The 20523-nt window shown below is 47.9% G+C and overlaps 1 protein-coding gene across 1 annotated transcript in view; it reads right to left on the bottom strand.

Annotated features, from left to right (window-relative positions):
• LOC146808477 (transient receptor potential cation channel subfamily M member 2-like) overlaps nt 1–20523 on the bottom strand; it is a 1642641-nt gene that overhangs the window by 360949 nt on the left and 1261169 nt on the right. Inside the window, exon 20 of the mRNA XM_085623575.1 lies at nt 15382–15514. Coding sequence (XP_085479701.1) covers nt 15382–15514 — 133 coding nt within the window. The remainder of the gene's footprint in view (nt 1–15381; nt 15515–20523) is intronic.

Raw genomic sequence — 20523 nt, 5'->3', positions numbered from 1 at the left:
ATGGGGTCAGATTTAATGTACCCCCATATTGCTGCCCCATATCTAGCAATGGAGACAGTTTTAGCTTGATATATGGCCAAAATGGCCGCATATGGCTTACCTCCCAGTCTTTTAGCGAAACCCAATATTGCAGCTGAGGAACTGCGAACAGCATTCACCTTAATAGAGAGTTGCGGGCCCCAGCTACCTTTGTCATCAAAAACAACTCCCAAATATGTAAACACTTTCACTCTAGTGATTACCTCGCCACCACAATAGAAGGTTTTAAGATGCTTTTTTCCCTTACCTAATGATATAATATGTGATTTGCCATTATTGACCACAAGGTCCAGGGATTTCATAAAATCCCCGAAAGAATCCAATAGTCTTTGTAGCCCGAGTGGGGTCCGGGCCAATAAAACTGCATCATCCGCGTAGAGAAGTACAGGTATAGGAGTACCTCCCATACGCGGAATGTCAGGTGTAGCAGTTAACAAGTGTCCTTCCAAGGCATTTATATACAATGTGAATAACATAGGTGCATGGATGCAGCCTTGGCGCACTCCTCTGCCCGAATTAAAACTAGCAGTACATTTACCCTCCTGGGTCATCCTAATAGAGGCACTCAAGTCTTTGTGTAAATCGGCCATGAAATACAAAAAGGGGCCTGTCAAGTCCCAAATCCAGTAGCATAGACCATAGCTTTGACCTGTTAACCAGGTCAAAAGCCGTAGACAGGTCCATGAACCCTAGGTAAATCGAGCCCCCTACAGCTTTTGTATATTTAGAAACAATTAAGTGTAAATTAAGACATTGGTCCTCTGTACCCCTCCCAGCTCTAAAACCATACTGAGCATTGGTTATTATATTTTTCTCAGATGTCCAGCTCGTTATCCTGCCTAAGATAACCTTCCCTAGGATTTGAATTGATGAATCCAGCAAGGATATAGGTCTATAGCATCTGGGGTCTCCCCTTTGGCCCTTCTTAAACACGGGGATTATGATCGAACGGGACCATGACTTTGGAGGAGCTGTTACAGCCGTAATATTGAAAACGTTCATCAAAATTTTAGCCCAATACTCAGGGTTGGCTTTGAACAGATCCGAGGGCACCCCGTCTGGGCCTGGCACCTTGCGCCCAGCCGTTCCCTCAGTAGCTTTCCTCACCTCCTCAAAATTAAAAATAACAGAGGGAGTACGAGGATTAGAAATTGGTACCTCAAAGGTATCCAGATCAAGATTGCTCCCATACATTTTTTCAAAATGGCATAACCAATCCGCCTCTGATATATTAAGTTCTAAAACAGAGTTCTGGGAACCGGTTAACAAAGGAGTATTAATGATTTCCCAGAATTTAGAGCTATCTTTCAGGGTAACATTATCCATTAGAGCAGCCCAAGCATCTTGTTTAATTTCCTTTTTCCGAACCTGCACGGCATGTGCATACTCTTTCCTTAATTGAATAATTAACCCTTTATTCCTAGGACTATCATTAAGAGCCTTTTTAAGAAGTTTATGGGCTTTAGTACAGTTATGGTCAAACCAACCAAATACAGGTTTATTTTTATCCATTCGACCCTTGATAGTAAGTTCTTTAGCCACTTGAAAGCATATAGCTTCGAATGACATTATTACTTCTCCACCATAATAGGGCGGGTCTGTACATATATTTAGATCTGGACCAACCTTTGAGATAAGCGTGTCAAGAAAATCTTCAGGGGTAACCTTGCTCCAATTTAATCTCCTCCCCTGGTCTTTAGCTTTAACATCGACAACAACAGCAGGTGGCAGTGCAGTTTTATCCATAAAGGAGAATTCATTAGCAAGTACTATTACCACAGAATTATGATCACTAAAAGTGGAACGTATGGCGTTATAAAAAAACACATATCTTAAAAGTCCTGGGGATAAAAATATATAATCTATTATGGATTCACAGTCCCTAGCATAATATGTAGGGACACGGCTACTCTTGTCAAAGAACCCTGCTTCATACAATTCATTATTAGTTAGCAGAGTCTCCAGAGCTTCACCCTTAGAATTATGTTCAAAATGTTGGGGGCTTGTGAAATCCGGGCCATCAAGATCTCTATATTGGCAATTTAGATTACATAGATGCACATTAAAATCACCCATCAGGATATAATAACAGAAAGTGGATTGATTTTCCTTATAGGTTTCTAAAAAATTGGACAACCAATAAATATGCTCGTTTGGGGACTCCCCCTGCTGTGAGTTATAACAATTAACAAGAATTAATTTGGTGTTATTTGTCAAGCTAGCTTCCAGTATGAGGCAATTCTGGGAAGTACATGCACCCTTATTAACACTTCCTGCAATGTTTACTGAAATCAAAAACATGAGACCTCCTCTGTCTCTCCCTGCTGTCGAACTCAGAGCTGGAACAAAGTAGGATGTATATCCATCTAACCAGAAGTCACAGACCTTGTCCCATGTCTCTTGCAAGGCTACTATATCATATTGTTTCACGAAATTTAGCCATCCAATGTCATTCTTTTTCGACCGCAGGCCCGCAATATTCCAGCTTAACATTTTTACCTTTTCCCCTGTAATATTAGGAGAGCTAGCAGAGATGGGTTGAGGATTTTCATTACTCATAGTTACCTGTACTAGTTCTGTATGACCCTGTTCAGCCAACCTGTCACTTTCCTGACCCTCAATATCCTTGCGTCAGTCGCAGGCCTCCAGGTCCGAAAGTGCCCCAAATCTGTTATAGGTGGTGATGTTTGAACCAAACCCACAATAATTATCGGTGATAAAAGCTCGGGGAACTACAGGGGTCTGGAGCTCGCTAAAAGTGAAAGGTCTAAGTCTCAAGCGATTCGGGGGAGTTTTGATTAGCTGCGAATAAAAAAATCCCAAAGGGCGCACACGGACATTATTTGCTTCGTAGACAAGTGAAGCTGCACGTAGCAGGACTGTGGCAGCATGTTGGGGGTGTCTAAAATTTACAATCATACAATCCCCACTACAGTTCTTACGGGATGGACCAACCCAGTTAGTCCTTCTGGTAGATAAGATTTGATCAGAAAAATTTATCGGGAAGCCACATTTTCTATTAAGCCAAGACACTGTTTTATTTTTTAAAGACTCGTGAGATTCCTCGTGGGGCTGTGGATGATGACCATCTAAGATAGGCACATTAGTTAGCACAACCACATATGGCGCACAGTCAGGGGGAAGATTAGTAAAGCCATTATTTCTATTCTGTCTAAATCTTAATGTTCCCTCTTGGCCCTGTGAGGATTGTGTGGGTAAACCAATTAGTGGAGTAGGGTCAGGGGGAACAATTTCTGGTATAATAGGAAACTGAGTGGAGTGCTGCAAAGTGGCGTGAGATGTGCCCCGGAAGGTTCCAACAGAACCCATAGCCAATGCCTTTTCACTTTCGTTTGTGGCCATATGCTTCTCTAACAAGTCTCCAAGCCTCTTAACTTCTGAATTAACAGTATCTAGTTGGAGTACTAGCGATTGAGTGTACTCAGCTAACTTGGCCTCAAATTTAGCTTCTAAAGTACATACCAAAAGGGCGAACTGCTCCGGGGATAAATTAAAACAGACTGTACTATTACCTTCCTGCAAGACAGTTCCAGGGACAGAACTATTTTGGACTTGATGGGTAGCTTCCACTCTTTTTTTAGTGTGCTTACCCCCCCGTTTATTTAGTTGTTTCCTACAAGCTCTCACTGGTCTGGGAATAGGCAGGGCCTCCTCTTCATCAACAATGGATATATCAAAGTGCTCCGCTTGAGACTCAGAGTGGACCTGCGCTTCGACCATTGTGACCACCCGATTACTCTGCCCTAGTGTATCAGCTCTTGAGCTTTCAAACGAGGAGTTAAGTATGATGTCGGAAGTAGCGGGGGGACTCCCTTTACCAAGTGAGGCTCTCCGATCATTATTAATTTTACTAACAAATTTAACCAAATAATTGTCAATTAAACCTGATCCTGCTATGGCTTTATCATGTTTGCTGGTAGGCATAGTCAATTTTTAAGTCAAAATAACTAACAATAGATAATAGGCCAAGTATATTCACACTAACACAGCGACACTCGTTTTCCCGAACAATGTCTCACTTGTACAACATGTAGAGATTATGAGGTCGTCTAGCTCAAAGTGCCAAGGTCCGTGGCCCAGCCCGGCCTCCTTCGGCCCTGGACGGCCACAGACGGCCCGCCCTTTGTCCGGGCTTCGTCCGGCGCGCCCGCTCGCGTCCCGCGTAGCTGGGTGCGCTACGTATGATATAGCGTTGTGGGTGGCGTCTCCAGGCAGCAGCAGGCAGGTCAGCAAGCCCCTCTGACCTCTAGGGGACTGAGTCCGGTAGCAAATTCACCCTCCGTGCGACGCGTTTCCCGCGAAGCGGGAAGCGCTAGCTTCTTAAGTAGACAACGTGGGCGGCGTCTCCAGGCAGCAGCAGGCAGGTCAGCAAGCCCCTCTGACCTCTGGGGGACTGAGTCCGGTAGCAAATTCACCCTCCGTGCGACGCGTTTCCCCAAGTACTCACAAATTCGAAATAGAAATGCCGCAATGTATACTCCAAAGCGTCTCAATTTTAGAAGGGGCATGCATCGAAGAAGTAAATGTGCCTAAGCGCCCAAAACACTTAAGCATCAATCGGCAAATCACTTAATCGTCCTATGCCTAACAAAAAAAAAAAGAGAATGTGTCCTTGTGTAATGCAACTGGTGTGCATGGGAAGCGCTCTGATGCTTTCGGGTCAAGTTCACTCTAATAAAAATATATACAAAATATATATAAAATAATAAACATTTTGTGGCGGGGGATCATTCTTACAGCAATAGGCAGAGTGGAGATGCAAAGCCTCGATAACAAGTAAATGGTCTTTTAAAGACCTGTGAAGTACTCCGGTGCAGCCCCACAACAGCTGTCTCAGCCCGGGCTCACACACACAACGAAAGGGCTGAAGCCCTTTAACCCATATGGGTGTTGCGTGCCTGCCTCAGACAGAAAACAAAGCAAAGCACATTAAAGAAAAAGTCAGAACCAAACCAGCATACACCAACAGCGCCGAAGGAATACAAGTAAAGGGGCCAATATCCATAGGCGTGCCCGGCACTCAAAAAGGAGGGACATGGAACATTATTAACCAATCACAACTACAACATTTTAAAAGGCACACTAAATGACAAATAGAAACAGCAAGCTAAAAAGAGGTGTTTACAAACATCGTAGAGCATATACTGCATGCCTCAATGAGACAGCGCTGTGCTGACTGGCTGAGACCTAAAAATGAGGTTCTTTTAACAGTGAGTAGCAGTGAATTAAGATAAGAGAGCGGGCAATGGTGAGAAAACATGCAACCAGTGCCAATCGCAGCAGGGGTGTGCCAGGGAGCAAGCGGGGGCAGGGGACACAAACATTGCCAACAGTAATATTGATTTTCCGATCAGTCTGCAACGCGCTCCAAGGGCCACATACATAATGTTATTTGTAAACAGCTCTATAGTTGTTATAATGTGGCGACACTGGGGTGTCTTCAGCAATCCGCGCCTCCCCTTGTACACAGTTGTTTCTGTCACTCTGGCTCTGTTCATTTCCCTTGTTCCTCGTGAGCAGTGAACTGCATCAGCACAGGTGAACTTTGCGCTCCTCTGTGCAGCCTCCCAGCTCAGTTCTTGGCAATTATCCAGAAGGTCAGTGACTTTACCTGAGGGGGCTCAAAAGCTACTTCAGCCTCATGAAAAGCATGCGGAGAAGTGATGAATATGCTGGCCTCTGCCTCCGAGTGAGGTTGTCAAATCGCCTCAGGTTGACTCAGCAACATGCATGCAGTGCTGGGCTTGCATTTAACAACCCAATGCACTCTGGGAGTTGTAGTCTTTGGATTATCGTGCAATGAGTTGCATCAGCGTTTGCTTAGGGGTTTGTTCCAGTGCAGTTCAATCTTGGTTTGCTGTCACTTGTTAGTGAAGCTGATATTTATACATTGTGTTTGGCCTGACGTGCGTTTCGGTCCGTTAGTGCTTGTGGCGAGTCAGTCAATGGCTGCCTAGCTGTGGAAAAGCCCACAGGGTTTATGTCACTGGTGCCGATTAGGTGCCTAGTCGTAGTGTTCAGCCCACTGGATTAAGCACGCTGCGACTTGCACGCCAACGTGTTAAATGGAAAAGTGAAACTCCAGCTCCCAGCAAGCCCACAGCTGTTTGTGAACCCACTACTATCAAAGTCACCCTGCCAACAGCAGTGCGATGGTGGCCTCTGTAGTGTCCTGAGAAATGAGGCACTAGGACCCCGAGGAGGGCAGAGGGCAGGAGAGGTCACCGGACACCAGTTCCGGTCAAGGGGTGAGGGGCGGCATACACAGGAAGCGGGGGACGAGGCAGGACGTGCAGCATGCTGGCTGCAGATACATATGCATGCAATAAATAATAGAAACTGACCTGGCTACGTGGTGGTGATTGCAGAGACGCGACGCGACAACTGGCGACGAGGCGGGATCGAAATCCACGCGTCGCGGCGACTGTCGGAGCCCACCCGGTCGCGGAACAAAATTCGGAGCCAGGAGCCCACCCTGGTCCGAAGCGCCAGCAGAAGAAAACATCGTTGCGGGAGCCCACCCCGGCGCTGCTAACAGAAGTAAGAGCAGCGCGAGAGTGAAACTGAAGGAAAGATTAAGATCCCTCCCGTGCGTGAGCTTCAACGAACTCTCGCGAGAGGAGGCGGCCATCTTAAAGTCAGGCGAATTGAGCCAATCAGCGCCCAAGATAGACGGCGGCCATTTTAAAAGGTCAGGCAAAGTCCCGAACAGCGCGAAATCGCGCGAGAGTGCGGCGGCCATCTTGGAGTCAGGCAATTTGGGCCAATAGGAGCACAGGAAGGCCGGGAGGCCATTTTAGAGTCAGGCAAAAAAGGAAAATAGACGAAAAAGGTCCAAATAAGGAGAAAACGACAAGAAAAAGGTGCCAAAGAAAGGAAATAGCACCAGAGGAACAAGAAGTAAGGAGAAAGAAGGCAAGAAGTACATAAATAAAACAAAGAAAGGAAGAATATGGGTGACGAAGAAACAAGGAGCACACAAGCTGTGTTCCGCAGGCCGCTGCCATTCAACATGTCGGAACCGCAAGCAGGCATCAGATGGGAGAGATGGCTACGACAATTTGAACGATACATGCGCGCGACGGACGTTGCAGAGAGCAAACAATTAGATCTGCTGGTCAACCTTGCCGGAGACGAAATAGAAGACTTAATGATGACACTACCAAGTGAAAAGACGGCGGATTACAAAGGCGCGAAAGCGTGCCTCACAGAGAAGTTCGACCCCCAACGCAACATCGATTTTGAAAGGTACACGTTCCACACAGCATGCCAGCAACCAGAAGAAAGCATGGATGACTTCGCGACAAGGTTGCGGAAGCTGGTGACATACTGCGAATTCGATAAATTTGACAACGAAGAAGCAATACGAACGCGCCTCATCGTAGGGTGTTTATCAGTAGAGTTCAGAGCACGCATCCTAAAAGAACCAACAACACTTGAGAAAATACTGACGATGGCCCGCACAGAAGCACGGGCCACGCAGCATGCCAAACAAATACAAATTGGAAAAGAAAAGGGAGAAGCGATGGCACATCGGATGACGGAACATTTCAAAAAGAACGACAACAGGGAGCAACAACATCACAGGAAACAAGCGGTCCCATGCTACAGATGCGGCTTTGACTTCCCACACGTTGGCACCTGCCCAGCAATGGGCCAGAAATGCAGAAAATGCAATAGGGACAATCACTTCGCAAGCACCTGCATGAGCAGGCAATTTAGGAACGAGAGGGGGCGAACAGCAAGACAAGGGACAACAGGCACCAGACACGCCAGACATATGGAGACAGCAGAGAGAGGCTCGTCGGAAGAGTCGGATGAACAGACGACGGTTGGGAGAGAAGCACGGCTATACCTCATGTCCGACACACCCAAAGAAGGAAGACAACAGGAACACATCCAGCTGGTGGAGAAACAGCAAATAAAAAAGACGGCCACAGTAGACATCGACGTCGGGCGCCACAGAACAACGTTTGTGCTAGACAGTGGTGCCACATGCAACATAATGTGCATGTCCGAGTACATGAAAATGAGAACAAGGCCAACGCTATCGCCATCAACAGTAGATGTGTTCACGTGGGGATCAAAGACACCAGTAGAGAACATGGGCAAGTTCACTGAGACGCTAACATATCAGGACGTGACGCGTCAGGAAGAAATACATGTGCTGAAAGGGGACATCCCAGCGCCCTGCCTGCTGAGTAACGTCACGGCACAAGTCATGGGGCTGTTGGCGATGACGTACCACATGACAGAAAAAGAAAACATACTGCAAGAATATCAAGAAATACTGCAGGGACTGGGGAAGCTAAAAGACAAACAGGTCACCCTACACATAAATGAAGCGGTGAGACCAGTGGCACAGCATCACAGGAGAGTGCCGATCCACCTACAACCGCAAGTGGAGGAAGAAATAAATAACTTACTGCAGCAAGACATAATTGAGCCGGCAGACGGGCCAACACCGTGGGTATCACCGATTGTGGCAGTCCCGAAGAAAAATACGTCCAAAATAAGGATCTGTGTGGACATGAGACTACCGAACACTGCAATATCGAGGACCTCATCTGAACGACATGATCAGCAGGCTGACAGGGGCGTGCCGATTCTCAAAGCTAGATCTATACAAAGGGTATCACCAACTAGAGCTGGACCCACAGTCGAGGTACATAACAACATTTTCCACACACCTAGGACTATTCAGATACAAACGGCTCAGTTTTGGTATCTCGTCAGCGGCCGAAATATTTCAGGAGACAATAAGACAGGTGATACGACCAGTACACAACAGTTTCAATTGCAGTGACGACATCCTAGTGTTTGGGAAATCAGACGGAGAACATGACAGCGCCTTAAGGCAAGTGTGCAAACATCTAAAGCAGGCTGGACTAACACTAAATGGAGAGAAGTGCGAGCTAGGGAGAACAGAACTGATTTTCTTCGGACACATATTCTCGGAAAAAGGGATGAGGCCTGATCCCAGCAAAGTGGAAACGCTAAAGAAGACAAAGCCACCGTCAGATGTGGCAGAAATAAGGTCATTCCTAGGCCTGGCAAGCTACTGTGCCCGATACATACAAGACTTTGCCACAGTGAGCACGCCGCTGAGAGAGCTAACAAAACAGGGCCAGAAATTTGTCTGGTCTCAAGAGTGCAATGAGTCGTTCGAAGAGATCAGGAAGGCTGTGATGACGGCGGAGCACCTCGCATACTTCGACCCTCGGCTCTGCACCGAGCTGACGGTTGACGCCAGCCCAGTGGGGTTGGGTGCAATATTAGCACAACACCTGCCGGGAAAGGAGTCACCAAGGAAGATTGTCTCATATGCCAGCAAAAGCTTGACAGACATTGAGAAGGCGTACTCCCAGCCAGAGAAAGAAAGCTTGGCGGTGGTATGGGCATGCGAGCATTACCACATGTTTGTGTACGGAAAGCAGTTCACCATCATCACGGACCACCAAGCACTAGTAACAATTTACGGCAACCCAGCAGCAAAGATGCCGCCCCGCATTGAGCGCTGGGGCATCAGACTAATGGACTACGACTTCAAAATTGTCCACAAACCTGGGAAAGAGCATAATCCAGCCGACTACATGTCACGGCATCCGCTGCCACATGCAGAAAAAAAGGCCTCAATGGCCGAAGAATACTTAAACTTCGTGCTAAAGCAAAGCACGCCGGCACCAGTAACTCTAACAGAGATAGAGAGAGAAACGGAAAAAGATGACACACTGCGAGCGGCCCGAGAAACGACGAGACAGCAAAGATGGAGACATATAAACAACAACTGCACATGGAAGGGAGGAGTACAAAAGGAGGAGATGCTGGCTCTACAGAAAATAAGTGGGGAACTCTCGGAGACAAACAGCGGAATCGTAATGAGGGGCACCAGGATAGTCATTCCACGTTCACTACGACGCCAAGTGGTCAGCATTGCACACGAGTCACACAGGGGCATTGTGGCGACAAAAAAACTGCTGAGAGAAAAGGTTTGGTTCCCGGGGTTAGATCGTCTAGTCGAAGATACGATAGCGGCCTGTCACCTCTGTCAAACGACGGGTCCGCCTGCAAGACAAGAACCACTGCAAATGTCGGAACTACCAAGAGCAGTATGGACAACAATGGCCGCTGATTTCTTTGGACCTCTAGACGCGGGAACTTACCTACTGGTCATAATAGATGAATACTCCAGATTCCCGATTGTGCGATCAGTCTCCTCAACGTCAGCAGCCGCAACGCTACCTGTTCTGGACGACATATTCGCAGCATGGGGCTCCCCGGAGACGTTGAAAACGGATAATGGCCCTCCGTTCTCAGGAGAGGAGTTCCGAAGGTTCATGGCTTACCTCGGAATACAGCACAGAAAGGTAACACCACTATGGCCGCAAGCAAACGGCATGGTCGAAAGATTTATGGGAAACATCAAGAAGGCAGTTCAGAGGGCGAAACTGTCGCAGATTTCCCTAGGACAAGCACTATGCCAAATGCTGAGGGATTACAGAAACACGCCTCATGGATCTACAGGGAAATGCCCGGCGGAGCTAGTACTAGGGAGGACAAGCAGAACAAGGCTGCCGCAGATAGAAGGACTGGCCGCGCCGGGGCACGAAGGCGTGGCAGCAAAAGATGAGGCAGCCAAGAAGAGAATGAAGGAATATGCTGGTGGAAGACGACATGCCACCGAATCACACCTCCATGAAGGAGACACTGTCATTGTACGACAGAGACAACAACGGAAGTCAGACAGTGCATTCGCCCACGACCCATTGACGATAACACAAGTGAAAGGAACAATGATAACAGCAGAGTCAGACAGCAGGCGAATCACAAGGAACACAAGGAACAGCTCACACTTCAAAGGCTTGAAAGAAGAAAAAGAGGAAGAACACGTGACAGGCACCGAAGGGATAACAACAACGAAGGAATGCAATGGAGCAGGTGTCGCAGAAGCAACAAGGCCAAAGGAGGGCCAAGGACAGGTGGAGAGGCCAAGAAGAGACATTGTGAGACCGAAGAGACTAATAGAGGAAATGTGAAATGCCGCTCTAGGCAGCATCTCACGGGTCACATCAGTCGACAGTTCACATCCTGCAACTGACTACAAAAGGGACTGTCCCATTTTACTACCAACGAATGCTACTGTCGTAATGCCTTTGTGACAAAGGGGGGAGATGTAGTGTCCTGAGAAATGAGGCACTAGGACCCCGAGGAGGGCAGAGGGCAGGAGAGGTCACCGGACACCAGTTCCGGTCAAGGGGTGAGGGGCGGCATACACAGGAAGCGGGGGACGAGGCAGGACGTGCAGCATGCTGGCTGCAGATACATATGCATGCAATAAATAATAGAAACTGACCTGGCTACGTGGTGGTGATTGCAGAGACGCGACGCGACAGCCTCGTTCGTGTTTCTTATCGTGGCTGTGCTGGTGTGCTGTGTCGAGTTGGTTGTTCACTCAGCGCTTGGCCCTGTTGGTCACTTGTCACTGTTGGATATACAAACCCCGTCTACAATTCTGCTTTCCCAGGTCTCTGATCAGTGTGCGGGCTACCAGACTGCTACACATGCCTGCAGCTGATTTTGAAAGATGGGGCTTACCTGTCAACCCAGAGAGCCACAGAAGTTTCCAGAACCTGCCCATCAGCAGTACACCTTGGCATTACAACCAGGAACGCTGCAGCCGATTAGCAATGCAGAAACCTGGTTGCCGTATCAGAATAGTTCATTGTTCTCCAATGTTCAACGCGAACCGCGATTGTGCAAGCAGACTTGTGTGCATCCCAGGGGCGGGGTCAGATCCTTGTAGTGGGCGAAGCAAACGCTTGTGTGTAGGGCTTTAATTTGAGTGATGGCCCCGGTGAGCAATGGAAGCAGTCGGAACCTCTAAACACCACCATGGAAAGACTGAGTTGGGGGAAAAAAACAGGAAATCAATCGCAGCAAGGCATTGTTGCTCTTCCCTCGGGAGCTCGTCTTGTTATGGAGCTCTGACTGTACATCTGAAGGAGCAAAATGTCAATAGTTCAAAATCTCGCAACTGCGAGACTTATTGCATTGCAAATGTTTATGTCATGTCACACAGTTTTGCAATGGTTCAGAATCCTATATGGCACAGTAAGAGCATGCCACCCACATTACACTGTATTTTTGTGCAACTTTTGACAACTTAGATTCACTGGGGACCCTTCAACCACCGTAAGGCACTTCTTCATTTCCACATAGCTAGTTTGATGTTTTCCACCATACCATGATGAAAAAAATGCACTAAACCCGGCAAGAGACCACGGGCCAGATGTACAAGCCCCTTGCGCCACTATTTTGCCGCCGTTGCGTCACTTCTGTGATGCAGCGACGGCGTAAACCATGCACCATGTTGCGCTCTATTTACAATGTGACGCATCTAGGGAGATGCTTCATGTTGTAAACCCTGTGCCAAATGAAACCTGCGTCAGGTTTCATGTGGGCGTTCCAGCGCAGGGGGCGTTCCGGTGCAGTATAGCCTCAGAAAAGGTCTTGAGTGAAATCTACAAGATTCCACTCACTCACTTTTCCGACGCCGCTGCGTCAAAACCTTGCGCCTGCTTGAAGCAGGCGCAAGGCGGGATGCACCACGTTATGTATGGGCAGGCCACGAGCAATGCTGGAGTTGCATTGCACTTGCGACAACTCCAGCAATGGGCCATCCTTCCGACGGGAGATGCGTCATGCATCTGTTTATCCTTGCGCCGCATAGTAAATGCGGCGCATATGTGGTGGCGCAAGGGTAAACTTGCCTGACGCATCTTACCTGGCGCATCCCTGCCGATTTGCAGGGATGCGCCATTTGTCAAAAATCTGCCCCCACGTCTTTTCAGACTCAGCCATCGGGTACACACACTTGTTTGCAATCGAATAGGACAATCTGTGTATGCATTTCTCACGTTTATCATAGTTCATGATGGGCATTGTCTTTAAGCAACATGGCCATTTTTAAACCGCATGGCAATTTCACTAACTAGCACGCTTCGGAAAAAAAAAGATAAAATATTTTTTTAGATCCACATGGCACACATCGGAAACCAGAAGCATGCACTCTTCACTAATGATTTCATACTGTATATAGTGTTTTTAAAGTATTTGGATATGTAATTGGTAGTTGGGCTGCCGTTTCAGCCGAAATCCGCATGTCTACTTTATTTTACGTTTGGATTCAACATGCTACACGCTCTGGTGTTATTTGTCTTGGTTGCAATTCACAGTTCAGGGGTTACTTGGATGCGCAAACATTTTTTTAACAGGGCGCGATCTATCATTGTTTTAGCATTTTTTACCGGATTCGGAATCACTTGAGATATTTGATACATTCTTACACGATCATAACACTCACAGATTTAACACTTACCGAGACATGACGACAGACCTGGCCGCCACACTGAATAGTTTAAAGTTATTTTAAAAAATGGAGGTGGGCAGGCCGCGTCCTGCAAAACAAAATAGGGAGACATGGGGGGGGGGGGGTAACACAGAGACATGACGTCAGACGCCGATGATGAACTCCTTAACCGGCAGCTGGGGTGGAAGGAGAATTAAACAGGCAGCCTGTTTGTGGTGGTGGGAGGGAGAGCACCTGAGGAGATGGAGTTTTGAAGGAAGCAGTGTGTTTGTGAAATGAACATCACGCTGAATACTTTAAAGTTATTTGATAAAATATGGAGGTGGGCAAGCCACGCCCTGCAAAGTAAAATCAAAGCAAATGCAGCTGAAGGATTCTCCCTTTCTCTCCTGCGCCGCTGAGAGCCCCTGCTGCCAAGCATTACATGTATATACGGAAGCGGGCGCCATGCTGAAAGAAAGCGTGGCGCCCCTGTACATAAAACATGTGAGCGTGCCTGCAAGTGAAGCAGATGCCACAGTAAATAAAGAAATAAGTATGCCCAAAGAAAAACATATCGAACTGCAGTGTAGGGAAACTGTAGTTAGGCAGTGCTGTTCCGGAATAACGGAAGTGATGCACCGGATCCACAGCCAATAATCCCGCTAACAAAAATAATGCCAGAGTTTACTAATGGCAAGCGGCAGGATAAATTACCGGCAGTAGACAGAGTTTCACCCCTTATACAGCTTACTTGATGTCTCAGAGAGACAGCGCATGCGCGCTGGCTAGATGAGACCTAAAAAAGCATCAATTGACCCAATGATCTTAGACAATCCAGAAAAGGTGGACTCCAATGAGAGCAACCTTTCTATTGTAGGCATGACACACTGCTAAAATGATGTCCTTTTGTTTATTAAACACATATTTCCCGTCCGTGTTTTCTACTTCCGGGGGCTCAGGAATAACTGTGGGTACCTGGTTCTTAAGAGAACGGCGTTTACTTTTCCTGGCAGCAGGACACTTGGGTTGGCCCTTCCTTTTGGCTAACAGTGGGCGGCTGCTAGTATAGAGAGATTCCACTGGGACACTCACATTCAGTCGTTCCTCCTTTCACCAAGGGTGCAGTAGGAGAACTACTGGGAGCCCCACTATGGATTAAAGGTTTAGTATCTGGAAGTATGTCTTGGACAGTTGGAGACATTATTAGGGGCCTCAGGCCCTCATCCGCCTCTAATGAAAGTCTGCGTTCCCCAGGTCAATTTCCTGTGAAATGATGCCCAGGGCCTGCACCTGAAATGAATCCAAAGTGGTACCATTATCAGGCCCAACAGTAGAGTCTTTTGAATCCTGTACCCTGCGCTATCCCCATGACACAAACTGAAGTGAAATGGAATTAAGTGGGCAGAAAAACAGAGACATCAATGGTCATCAGGCTAAGTATTATGCGAATAAGTGAAATGGAAAAGCCTCCATGGGAAGTCTACTGGTTCTTAGATGAATGAGGGTGGGGCTTAGCTCAGTCTCCTCCAGATGATAGGCGAAAATGGACCGGCCCTATGCCAGGGTGTGCTCCTTTATGGGGCAGAATTATCAGCAGCCAGGTGCAATACCAGCGGCTACAGTTAGCAGTGGTTCGTCCCGCGTCCACCCCCTTGCTGGCTGTGAAGATGTCAGATGACAGCTCACGCACTTGTAAACCTCTCCAGTCTGCTCGAAACGCTGGTATGCACAGCAGCCCAACAGTTTTTTACCCACCCTACCACTTCAAATTGTATCTTGTCTTTCTATGGAAAGTAGTCTGATGCCTATTGTTGCTATGCGCTATATAAAACCATTACATTAATAAGTAAATACACTTTTCTTTGTGCGAGTGCTGGCGCAATGCAATAGTAAAATTGGGGCTCTTGATGACGCTGCGAATTGGAATATTGGGGAGTTGAGTTATTGAGTACAGGAGCAGGGGCTCTCACCATCTTCTCCATCATGAGGATCTTCGGCCCCAGGAACCTGTTCACAGTGAAATCATCCATGAGACGCAGGCAGAATACAATGAAGTCCAGAGCGAGGATGACCCTTGCAGCATAAAACGTGGCTGTGAACCATCTGTAGACAGGAAGAGGAGAACAGGGGTCAGTGTCATTGTAAAGAGATCTGGGGAGCAAATGTATTATTAACTGCCTAATGGTACAGACTCAAGCGAGCCAAACACCCCTCTGGTATGTTTCTGGGGATTATGGGCTGGTGATTGGAGGACAAAGATGTGAAGCCAAGACTAGCGTTACACCTGATACTATCAAGGACCATGGAACAGAACACCCTGGGATGGGCCCACTGGGTTGGTTAGCAACAGGACCATTTATGGACTCACACACTGTTGTACGTGTTGGTGACACAAAATAGCTCCCCTGCATTCCATGTAGGGAAATGCATGCAGTTTAGCATGTCTCTGAATTAAGTGTGTGTGTTTTATGTGTGTGTGCACGTGCATAAGCATTCAAGATTTATAGATGTGTCAATGCTTTGGGAGCGAACACATCAACTTGATATGACCAGATTCACAGAGCTAGAGCTTCACACATACATGCTCCCTCTTCCAACACCCCTGCAGTGCATGAGAAACTACTATGAATCCTGCACGCCCAGCTGACAATGTGCAGTGGGTCACTGACTATAATAATTCAAATGTGCACTGTGCCCATGCCTGAAACCTTGATGTGTGTATGTGTGGGTAGAACTGTGTCTGGACACCTAAAATAAGGATACCCCATAAAAGACATTTAGTGACACAGCCTGGAAACTCGCCCCAAGCCTGTAATAAACTACAGTTATACGTGAGGTGCAGCTTGTCAGGAAGCCGGGAGCACAAGCGCTGGGATCGCGCGCCTGCATTGCCTACAACTCCCAGCCTGCCCACAGTTCGGGAGGGGAGGAGTCACGCCTACAAAAACGAAGAGACGCCCCATTGACGCTGTGCGTAATTCGAGGAAGCACGTCCGTCGTCGAGCCAGTGGGAGATGCGTCCGAGCTATGGCGTTATACCTGTGAGGTCGGAAAGGAATTCGTGGAGCCTGCAACAGCTCGAAGTCGCGGAGAAGAAGCGAGCGAGCCGGAGACAGGTCAGCGGGTTCTCAGTCGACTGAAGAAGCCTTTCGGAGGAGGCACCCAGAGTACAGATAAGTGCACCATTCTCTCGGACAGGAGAGAACCGAGTCGGACCCTTAGGATCAGTTACCGTGCCAGGGAGCAGGCAGCTGGATTCCCATTCGCTTAAGGTTACCGTGCCAGTGAGCAGGTAGCAGGATTCCCAGTGGTGTATAGTTTCTTTTTTCCATAGCGCTGGGGTGCGTGTTAGCTGTGTATATCAAGCGTACTTTTCAGCCAAGACAATACACCCCCGCTTCCCATTCCTGCAGTAAAAAGGAATGTTTCGAAAGTAAGGTGGGGTGGTGAGACTTTGTACTTAAGTGAGGTACTGCCCACTAACGAGACTTTCGTACTTTAGCAACTTACTCTGGTCAGAACTGGGATCAGTTCATCTGTATTAGTTTGTCATTTTTGGGTCTCTAAAGGAACGGACAGAGGGAGCCCCTCTTTCCAGACGTTGAGCAGGTTGTGTTAGTATAAACGTTTAAGCTCTTGCCTATGCTAGTACCTCATGTTGTGGACTGACTGTTGACGCTCAGGTCAGAAATATAGCCTCAGAATCTATATCAATGTTTCAATGACTAATCAAAATGAATGTTGGTAATCTAATGTTGGCATAGGCGGAAAGGCGGTGTCTTTCCAGAGGTATAGCCCACAGACGGGTCTGAGGTTAGCGAGAAGTAATGAGAGTAGCATTACGTACAGAGATATAGGTTTGCTTTGTGTATTTTTTCGTTACAGGTTCTACTCCCCGCTGTTCCCTTCCTTCCCTTCCCTCACTTGACTATACCTCCGTGCCTTTAGTGCAGGAGTTGGGGATGTCAAGAGGTGGATACCATATGGCATCGCTCGAATCCTGAGGAGTACTGGACCGTGGACGGATCGTGACAGAATTACGCACCCACGTATTAATACTCCTCCCGGTTCGGGGGGTGGCTATAGGGCCACAGTATGGAGGACGTTTTACAGGCACTAGCAGCAGTTCAGCAGGAACTGTCAGCCTCCAGAGTAGAAACCGCCGCATTAAGAGATCAAGTAGACAGGTTGTCTAGAAACCCCTTTAATGTAAGCACAGGATCTAATCCCATACACGTGACTGTGCCCCCACCCATTCCATTAGCCAACCCTGAACGCTATACAGGAGACCCCCAGAAAATTCAGGTATTTTTAACACAGATCTTGATGCATTTTTCCTGCAGACCATCCTATTTTCCAAACAACCACTCAAGAGTGGCGTTTGCCATCTCTTATTTGGCGGGAGATGCAGCCAATTGGGCAGTGCCGTTGGTCAGGAACAACGATCCGATATTGTCCGATTGGGACGAGTTTAGGGTCGCTCTGGAAGGAGTTTTCGACAGACGCACGACGACCTTCAGTGCAGACAGGGAGTTGTTAGAACTAAGACAGGGACGGAATGAATTGGTGACTTACTTGACATCATTTAATCGGCTGGTGGCAGAAGCCGCTTGGCCTGAAGAAAAAAGGATGTCACTCTTCTACCAGGGGCTTTGTAATGAGTTAAAAGATGTCATAGCCCGCATAGACCCTCAACCACGTACATGTGCCGATCTGATCAGTTTGGCTCTAAGGTTAGATGGGCGCATATCAGATAGAGGTGGGGATAGGTTTAGGGGAGAAAAAGGCAAGAAAGAGACGGCAGGTACCGACCTGGCACCCGAACCCATGGAGGTAGGTGCCATTCGTGCCTCGTTGTCTCGTACGGAAAGAGAGAGCAGGAGAACTCAGGGGCTCTGTATGTATTGCGGGAAGAAAGGACATTATGTTCGAGAATGCCCGGCTAGGCCCAAGAAACCAGGGGGAAACAATCGCTATAGAAAAAATATAGCAGTAGTCACCAGTCCTGAAGGGGGCCCCGCTTCATCGGAAGCTCCAGAGACGTCGGATGGCAAACTCTGGAGAATCCCTTCTTTGGCTACCACGCAACAGGGACAAACCGAAAGACACATAGAGTTGGTTATGTGGTTGGACAACGGCCGTAGCCTTTATCAGGTGAAAGCCATGTTGGACTCAGGAGCGACGGGAAATTTCATACATACCGGGTTGGTGGAACAGTTGGGTATTCAAAAAGTGGCTAGGGAGATTCCCGAAGAAGTATTGGCGGTGGACGGAAAGCCGCTTACCTCAGGTTTACTCATTGAACAAACAGAGAACCCAATCCTAACAACCAGAACGGAAGAAGGGAGACACGTAGAAACCGTAGCCTTAAACATTATTGAGGCTCCACAGTATGAGGTGATCCTTGGTATGCCGTGGTTCTGTCTTCATAACCCAACTATAGACTGGAAAAAGAAGACAGTGTTCTTCAGGTCAGAAATCTGTAAAGAGCATTGCGTTCCGGGGAGGGACTCCGGTGCTGCTGCTTTAGCCTGCCCTTTTGTCGCCGCTACAGCAGCAGAAAAAGAAGTGAGTCTACCCAGGGAATACGCTACTTACGCTGATGTTTTCAGCAAATCTCAGGCAGAATCGCTTCCACCCCATAGATCTTATGATTGCCAGATAGATCTGGTGGAGGGAGCCAGCATGCCCACCTGTCGGGTATATGCTCTCTCGGAACCTGAGACGAAACACCTCAGAGAATACCTGGATCACTTCCTCGATATAGGGTTTATTCGTCCTTCCCGGTCCCCGGCGGCGTCACCTTTATTTTTCATAAATAAGGCGAATGGAGAATTGAGAGCCTGCTGTGATTATCGCATGTTGAACAAGAACACCGTTCGCAACAGATACCCGTTGCCACTCATCCCAGTCTTGTTGGATCAAGTGCGTGAGGCAAAGATATATACCAGACTAGATCTCAGGGGGGCTTATCACTTGGTGCGCATTCGCAAAGGGGACGAGTGGAAGACGGCGTTTAAAACCCGGTATGGGCTTTTTGAGTATCTGGTAATGCCGTTCGGGTTATGTAACGCCCCGGCGGCATTCCAGTACTTCTTAAATGACGTCTTGCGGGAGTACATAGACAGAACAGTTATAGTGTACATAGACGATATCTTGGTTTACTCAGAGGCCAAGAGCTGTCATCAGGAACACGTGAAACAATTGTTGCAGGTTTTGAGGAAACATAGGCTGTTTTGCAAGCTGAGTAAATGCGAGTTTGGGGTGTCGGAAGTCGAGTTCTTGGGAGTTATACTCCGTCCTGAGGGTATGTGTATGGCAGAACGGAAAATCCAAGCGGTGCAGGAGTGGCCGGTGCCAGGTAATGTGAGGGAAGTCCAGTGTTTCCTGGGCTTCGCTAATTACTATCAGCGCTTCATTCATGGGTTTTCAAGCATTGCCCTCCCGATTACCAGGCTTCTCAGAAAAGGCGTACCGTTTGTTTGGACCCCCGAAGCAGACCAGGCTTTCGGGTATCTCAAGGGAGCATTTACTACGGCTCCTGTGTTGCGCCACCCTCAGCTCGATACCCCATTCATAGTGGAAGCCGATGCCTCCAATGAGGCCATTGGGGCCATCCTCTCCCAGAGAGACAAAGACACTGGGCAGCTGCACCCGGTAGCCTACCTATCCAGGAAATTGCTCCCCGCGGAAAAGAACTATAATATAGCCGAAAAAGAGTTGTTGTCCATTAAGAAGGCGTTTCAGGAGTGGCGTCCCTATTTGTGGGGTGCCAGATTTCCGGTCACCGTATATTCCGATCATCGGAATTTACAATACTTAAAGGCAGCTAGACACCTGTCTCCCAGACAGATGAGGTGGATGCTCTTTTTTGAGGAGTACAACTTTGTTATCACCTTCAGACCGGGGGTGGATAACAGGAAAGCGGATTCGCTATCTAGGGTGTGGACCGCAGAAGGGGAACTGGAGGCACCCGAAGAGGCTATCATCCCTCCTGCCAAGGTCCTCTGCACCATCAAGGCAGAGAATTATCTTGATGACATACGAAAATACAAGAGCCCCGAGGCCTGGGCCCGATGGGCTGAACAAAGACCGGATCGACTGATCCGGCA

This window comes from Triturus cristatus, chromosome 8, assembly GCF_964204655.1.
Source record: "Triturus cristatus chromosome 8, aTriCri1.1, whole genome shotgun sequence".
Taxonomy (NCBI): domain Eukaryota; kingdom Metazoa; phylum Chordata; class Amphibia; order Caudata; family Salamandridae; genus Triturus; species Triturus cristatus.
Note: the sequence above shows the minus strand (reverse complement) of the source record. Positions and strands in the feature narration are given on the sequence as shown.